The following is a 7266-nucleotide window of genomic DNA, read 5'->3' on the forward strand; positions in this document are numbered from 1 at the left end:
ATGTTCGTAAATTCTGTCATATTTGACAAGCTCAAGTTTTCTCATGCGTACTTGTTTGTTATATTGTGGCACATTAATGTTACCATCTCTAAAAAACTAAAAAACAAACTAAATTTCAACCACGCTCCTAAATTTTTGACTGTGCTCCTAAATTTTTGAAATTTTTGTAAACCTGTAAACTTTGCAAAGTGGTGCTTGTGTAGCACAGAAGCACGACAGTGATGCACAAGCACAAACATGTTCATATTTTTATATATCACAAACATGTTCATATCTTTTTATATATATATATATATATATATATATATATATATATATATATATATATATATATATATATATATAAAATTAGAAAAACAGTTGTGTTAATGTAAAGTTTTATCATTTTATTTTATATTTGTAACACTCAGTTTGTAGATTTTATTTTAAATAAATGAAAAAAATGGTACTGTACGTTGGCTAATTGATCAATTATGAAAATAATCGTTAGTTGCAGCCGTAATAGAATATCGAGGTGCTGTTAAGAAAATAATGAACACCAGATTTGAGCATTCAAGCCCTCTGTGGTACAATAGATTATAACATACTGAATTTCCTATAGAAAGTAGAATTCTTTGGTCATGGCATCATAAACAAACTATTCATCCCTGCTGAAAAAAACACAGAATTCGCAGATTCTAATGGTTTCCAGTACAAATACCATTTAAAAACCATTACCATTATTAGTCCTTAATGGTATCCACTAGGCATCACATGCCTCCAATAGAAGGCAACAAATTACCAGTAGAGACCCACAGGAACCAATACAGTTCCCATTAAAACCATTACAAATTCTATGAGGGTTTCTATTCTTTTTCAGCATGGCTGTACTTACAAAAGAGTACAGCTTTTTTGGTGACAGTACATAATTTATAGTCATATTTGTGGTTATTGTTAGTTTTAGTATAAATTTACAACAAAAAAAGACAGCAAAATTTAGTCAACTAAAATTGAATGCTATTATCTTTTTGTACTCAAATTTCCCAACATGTGCTTTCTAAATTTGAAACCTTTCTTAAATAGAGGCTTAAATTGTAACCTATCTTTGGTTACAATCTGTGTGGCTTTTCACTTGTTTTTCCTGTGTTTCCTCAAGGCAAGGTCCTCCAGCTTCCTCCCACTGTCCAAAACCATGCAGGTAGGTGAATCGGCTATCCTAGGTGTGAATGTGTGTGTGCATGGTGTCCTGCAATGGACTGGTGCCCCATCTCAGGGGAATAAATTTCCATTTGTAGATTGAGGGGCACAGTACCCCAGAGCCCGTGCCTCAGCATTTGTAGGTTGAGGGGCCCAATACCCCAGTGTCCACGCCTCAGCGTTTGTAGCTTGAGGGGCCCAGTACCCCAGTGTCCACGCCTCAGCGTTTGTAGCTTGAGGGGCCCAGTACCCCAGTGTCCACGCCTCAGCGTTTGTAGCTTGAGGGGCCCAGTACCCCAGTGTCCACGCCTCAGCGTTTGTAGCTTGAGGGGCCCAGTACCCCAGTGTCCACGCCTCAGCGTTTGTAGCTTGAGGGGCCCAGTACCCCAGTGTCCACGCCTCAGCATTTGTAGCTTGAGGGGCCCAGTACCCCAGTGTCCGCGCCTCAGAGTTTGTAGCTTGAGGGGCCCAGTACCCCAGTGTCCGCACCTCAGCGTTTGTAGGTTGAGGGTCCCAGTACCCCAGTGTCCGCGCCTCAGCGTTTGTAGATTGAGGGGCACAGTACCCCAGAGCCCGTGCCTCAGCATTTGTAGGTTGAGGGGCCCAATACCCCAGTGTCCACGCCTCAGCGTTTGTAGCTTGAGGGGCCCAGTACCCCAGTGTCCACGCCTCAGCGTTTGTAGCTTGAGGGGCCCAGTACCCCAGTGTCCACGCCTCAGCGTTTGTAGCTTGAGGGGCCCAGTACCCCAGTGTCCACGCCTCAGCGTTTGTAGCTTGAGGGGCCCAGTACCCCAGTGTCCACGCCTCAGCATTTGTAGCTTGAGGGGCCCAGTACCCCAGTGTCCGCGCCTCAGCGTTTGTAGCTTGAGGGGCCCAGTACCCCAGTGTCCGCACCTCAGCGTTTGTAGGTTGAGGGTCCCAGTACCCCAGTGTCCGCGCCTCAGCGTTTGTAGCTTGAGGGGCCCAGTACCCCAGTGTCCGCACCTCAGCGTTTGTAGCTTGAGGGGCCCAGTACCCCAGTGTCCGCACCTCAGCGTTTGTAGGTTGAGGGTCCCAGTACCCCAGTGTCCGCACCTCAGCGTTTGTAGGTTGAGGAGCCCAGTACACCAGTGTCCGGGCCTCAGTGCTTGTAGGTTGAGGGGCCCAGTACCCCAGTGTCCGCACCTCAGCGTTTGTAGGTTGAGGAGCCCAGTACCCCAGTGTCCGCACCTCAGCGCTTGTAGGTTGAGGGGATCAGTACCCCAGTGTCCGCGACTCAGCGTTTGTAGGTTGAGGGTCCCAGTACCCCAGTGTCCGCACCTCAGCGTTTGTAGGTTGAGGAGCCCCGTACCCCAGTGTCTGCGCCTCAGAGCTTGTAGGTTGAGGGGCTCAGTACCCCAGTGTCCGCGCCTCAGCGTTTGTAGGTTGAGGGGCCCAGTACCCCAGTGTCCGCGCCTCAGCGTTTGTAGGTTGAGGGGGCACAGTACCCCAGTGTCTGCACCTCAGCATTTGTAAGTTGAGGGGCACAGTAGTCTAGTGTACCCATACTGTAATTTAAAAACAAGATCCTAAATCAAAGATAGGGGAAAAGAGTAAAGACGGAGTGTTGTAATTAAATATAGTCTTAAGCATAATCTCAATTAAAATTAAAGCTAACGTTACCTAAGTATCTCTAATTCACTAACTTCACATAATGTAGGTTATGGGTTTTTTTTTTATCTTGTTCTACATATTGTCCATATTGTTTTTATTTGTATAAGTAAGGAATTTAAAAAATTGACTATTTTACCTTTCAGAATCAGAATCAGAGCTGCTGTAAGATGGAATTTCTGTGTCTCCAACTGGCTTTTCCTGGTTGCTGAGTATGGGGTAAAACTCTGGCTGGTTTTGCTAGAAAAGCTTTGTTCCCAGTCCTTCTCCAGTCTCAGCAACAGAGTAAGGGAGGACTTCCATGTCCTCCACTGGATCCAAGTGGGAACTGCTTACACCTGAACAGAAACACTTTGTTCCTGCTGCTTCTCCAGTCTCAGGAACACCTACAGAGTGAAACAAAGAAAAGGGAGTCACTGTATACAGAGTAGATTAGAGGATACAGAAGTATATGCTAATTACAATTCTATGCTAGTAAACATGGATAACCACCAGTGGCAGTGAGAATTACCTGGTTAATTTTTGTCTGCGTACATAATGGGTGCAATTCATTAAGTGATTTGTGCTACATTATTTGCAATAAAGACAATGGGTGGTGAGAATTACCTGGATAACATATGCAACCAAAACACCTTTGATCTCACTGGAAAGTTGTTCACACCACTTGGAGAGGCAATGTTAACCTTGTAGAATATGCTGTAAGTGTATGCAGAGTGGCATGTTACAGTAGAGACTGTGTGTTCCAGATACCTACAAGCCCTGGTGATGTCCACCACCCAATGGGCCAGTCTCTGTTCTGAAAGTGGAGCCACTTGCTTCTTTAAACCATGACAGATGAACAGTTCAAATGCTACTGTTTGGTCTAAATAGTACTGTGGGGTGTGTATTTAGTAGACAAGGGAATGTTCTGCAGGGTCACCTTCATGGTATTGATTGGTTTACAAAATTGAGTAATATCACCTTGGGCAGAAACCCCGGGTCTTTGGTGTCTTCCTAGCATCATTGGGCCATTGGTGCAAATAAGGTAAGCTTAATATCAAAAAAGTTTTTAAAAAATCATTATCAAAAAGGCAGTGTTTATAGACACTGAGTGAGGAGAGGGAACGATAATTGTATGGCAATAGTATTTATAGCAAATACTGTGTCATACATCACTTCATGGCTTTGTTGGCAGGTCTCAGCATGCATGTGCCCAAGAAGGTATTCAGGTGATTCTCAATACCCTTGATGGTTAAGACAGTTAAAATATATCCCACACCCAAACTGAGATTAAAATGAAACTCGTACTAAGTTTATGTTCCTGCACTTGGGTTATGTTGACGTATCCACCCAAACGATCTTCATAGTCTTTCATACTCTCAAGGTCGAAAGACTGAAAAGGAGGCTTTGTTTTGTCATTGTCATATAGATGCCATTTGTTGTCGGAGGACTGGAAGCACATAGTCATGTGATCATTTTTCCCAAGCAGCACAAATTGAAGTACAAAGGTCCTAAAAGAAAGATAAATACACTGTTCAAGGGACACAGAGCATCACAGGGATAAACAAATAATCTGCATGTTTAAACTTCGGTTTTGCTCTGTAAAATGAGTTTTGATGCATTTGTACAGTTACCTTTTCTTCTCATCTTTAAAATGCAGCAGTGGTGGAGCCGAACAGTTCCCCAGAATGAGAGTTAGATCTTCTGGATCTTCCAAAGCCTTCCGAAAGCTTAAAAATACATTTGGTTCACAGCCAGATGTATCAAAACTGATGCTAAGACAAAAATCACATTATATGTATAAAAGTAGTATAATACAGAACATAAAGTGCATAAATCTTTACAGTTTATTAAAACTACTTTGTTAAAATACTGTATATGACTGACAATGAATTGTCTCCATTAGAAGTAATATCTACTTTTATTACTTGTAATGAGCGTGATTATTTCTTTGAAGTGGCTTATACACTTACCTGAGCATTTCTTTGTAGATGTGACTATCCTTTAGGGATCTTGGTTTATCAGTGAATTCACATACCAGCTTATCAAGCAGAACGAAATGATCATACACAGAGCCATAAAAGTCCATTTCTTTCCTTGTGTCATCAACTTGAACATGTTTCAGCTTCTGCACGCAACGAATTTTAGCCTCAACATACCTTCCGAAACTTAAAAAAGCCATAAGCTCTCTGAATAGCTCATCTGAATCCAAAAGAGCTTTTACATTTGGATATTTTAAGTATGTAGTGTGCAAAGCAGCCAAAAGTGAGTCCAAGACACATGTCCTTTTAAACTGGTACGGGCCAGAAGAACCCGCTTCTTTAATGTAGCAAAACTTCTCGTCATCCAGGCAATCCAAATGGGAACTGAGAAATGCAAAATAAGTAATGCAGAAAATGTAACATTAAAATCTTTTAAAAATCCTTTTTTTTCCTTTAACATTCTCTTTAAAAACCAGCACTATAACCATGAATAAACCGGTTTATGTTGGTTAACTAGCATGCTAACTAGCATTTTAGATCACCGTTCACAGATCATGTTCACTAACCCTAATTAAACCGGTTTGTGATGGATAGCTAGCAAGCTAACTAGCATTTTACAACTTTCTACACAGATAATGAGAAGAATGTGCCTTTAGTTTGAGACTTTTAGTATGTTGCCTAAAATAACAATGAACTGTATTACACTAGAGTTTTTTAAAATTTATTTTTAGTAGACATGCATTGTTAAAGGATTGCAAAAGTGCAGTCTCAACCTGACTGTTTTGATTGATCGCCATCTTTCCTGCCATGTATTTCAGTCTGTTATACCAGTTTTATAACTGATGCATGACATAAAAAGAAGTGAAATTTCATCACATGTTATGAGGACTCAACCCTCATATTTAACAATAACTTTCCCTTAATTACTTGCTGTAACATCCTAAATTTAGCTCTTCCTGTTAGAACATGCTTTTCAACTTGTCTCCGTAGGGTGTTGCGATTAGCCTACAGGTTGCGGTTTAGAATAAGGATTTTCTGAAGTGCCTAGAAAACATTGTTTGAGCAGAATTACACCTAATTGTTTTCATAGAAAGAACATATTGAACGTTTTATTTACCTTGCACTTCCCATGTTAAAACACTTTTAAAGTTAGCACACGAAGTCTACTCTATCATGACGCTGGACTATTTCCTTAAAAATAGACGTCACGTGAATACAAATCACTTCCTGCAACAACTTCCTGGGGCCGCACTGATGCAAAAACCACAAAAAGGAAATTAACTGTGGCATTGAATAAAGATATGAAGGAGAAAAGCCATAAACTGTCACTACATCTTCCATGATGTGGTGTAAGAAACAATCAGCATGAGAGTTAAAGCCATAGTCTGATAAAGACATAATCATACCATTACATTGGGCCGGTCATAAAAGTTAAAATAGTCTCTTGAGAGGCTATATCTTTATACGCATTTTCCACTGAACACTGCATTGTGTACCTGATTAAAGATTAAAACATAGGGTTGCTTTTTAAAAATGTGCAATAATATTTTATGTGTACACCATAATATAATATGAATGGATACAAACGAGTCATTTTGAATATTTATCATTTTTGATGCCTTCCAGCAAACAGAAGGTAAGGTACCACAGATTTAACTGCAACTACTATCTTCATTATTTAAATCTTTATAAAGATAATGTGACTATTTATTAGAGCCATAGAGCTTCTTGTTACTGAACTTTCCATTCACAGCATTCGCAACCTCTGAGTCATTTTGATAGTAACTTTTCCTTTGAACACCATGTCACTCAAATCACCAGAACTGCCTTTTTTCATCTAAAAAAACATAACTCACCTCTGCACATCACTTTCCTTCTCTGCTGCCGAAACTTTGATCCATGCCTTCATCACATACAGAATCAACTACTGCAATAGCATTCTCTATCACACATCATCCAAAATCCTAAATAAACTCCAGTACATCCAGAACTTGCTGCACATCTGCCCTCTCATTCTCGTGACCATCACTCCTGTCCTCCAGAAGCTTCACTGGCTTCCTGCCCCACAATGGATTCAATTTAAAGTCCTTCTTTTCACTCACAAAGCTCTTCATAACCAGGCCACCTCCAACCTCACTGACTTGCTCCAATATCACATTCTTTCCCATAGTCTCTGTTCCTCTGATTCCTGTCTATATCACTCAGAAGTAAGCACCGGACCTGGGGCAATAGAGCATTCTCCATAGCTGACTCTCAGGGGACAAGGCATGGGACACCTTGAATGGGGTGCCAACCCATTGCAGGGAAAAGTTGCACACTACAGACAATTTGGAAATGGCAATCAACATACAATGCATGTCTTTGGCCCCAGAGGTGCACGGCAAACATGCTAACCACTAACTCACCTTGCCCACCCAAAATGACATTTGGTTGGGGGCACGAATCCTGCTTCCACCCTGTGTGCATGGAGTCTGCATGTTCTTCCCATGGTTCGGGGGTT

General features: G+C 41.3%; 1 protein-coding gene across 2 annotated transcripts; it reads right to left on the bottom strand.

The window, feature by feature from the left end:
- Positions 1-371: 371 nt before the first annotated feature.
- Positions 372-5980, bottom strand: LOC108281013 (uncharacterized). Of its 2 annotated transcripts, none has more exons than XM_053674188.1 (6): positions 5884-5980; positions 4758-5150; positions 4419-4559; positions 4093-4295; positions 2945-3191; positions 372-2702 (listed from the first exon to the last, which is right to left on the bottom strand). In XM_053674188.1, the coding sequence occupies exons 1-5, from the start codon at positions 5895-5897 to the stop codon at positions 3046-3048; spliced, it is 897 nt and encodes a 298-aa protein (XP_053530163.1). In that variant the 5' UTR covers positions 5898-5980; the 3' UTR covers positions 372-2702; positions 2945-3045. The 2 variants fall into 2 exon arrangements, with proteins under 2 accessions (XP_053530163.1, XP_017352030.1); XM_017496541.3 differs by having other exon boundaries at positions 372-2723.
- Between the last annotated feature and the right edge of the window lie 1286 nt (positions 5981-7266).

This window comes from Ictalurus punctatus, chromosome 21, assembly GCF_001660625.3.
Source record: "Ictalurus punctatus breed USDA103 chromosome 21, Coco_2.0, whole genome shotgun sequence".
In the NCBI taxonomy this organism is placed as follows: Eukaryota; Metazoa; Chordata; class Actinopteri; order Siluriformes; family Ictaluridae; genus Ictalurus; species Ictalurus punctatus.

What these genes read in the sequence shown, in the direction of transcription:
- LOC108281013 (XM_053674188.1), bottom strand. An exon ending in TTTAAAGATGAGAAGAAAAG is followed by an intron (nt 4,296 to 4,418) that starts GTAACTGTACAA and finishes TCTTTCTTTTAG; the next exon opens with GACCTTTGTACTTCAATTTG. An exon ending in AGTGCAGGAACATAAACTTA is followed by an intron (nt 3,192 to 4,092) that starts GTACGAGTTTCA and finishes TTCACTCTGTAG; the next exon opens with GTGTTCCTGAGACTGGAGAA.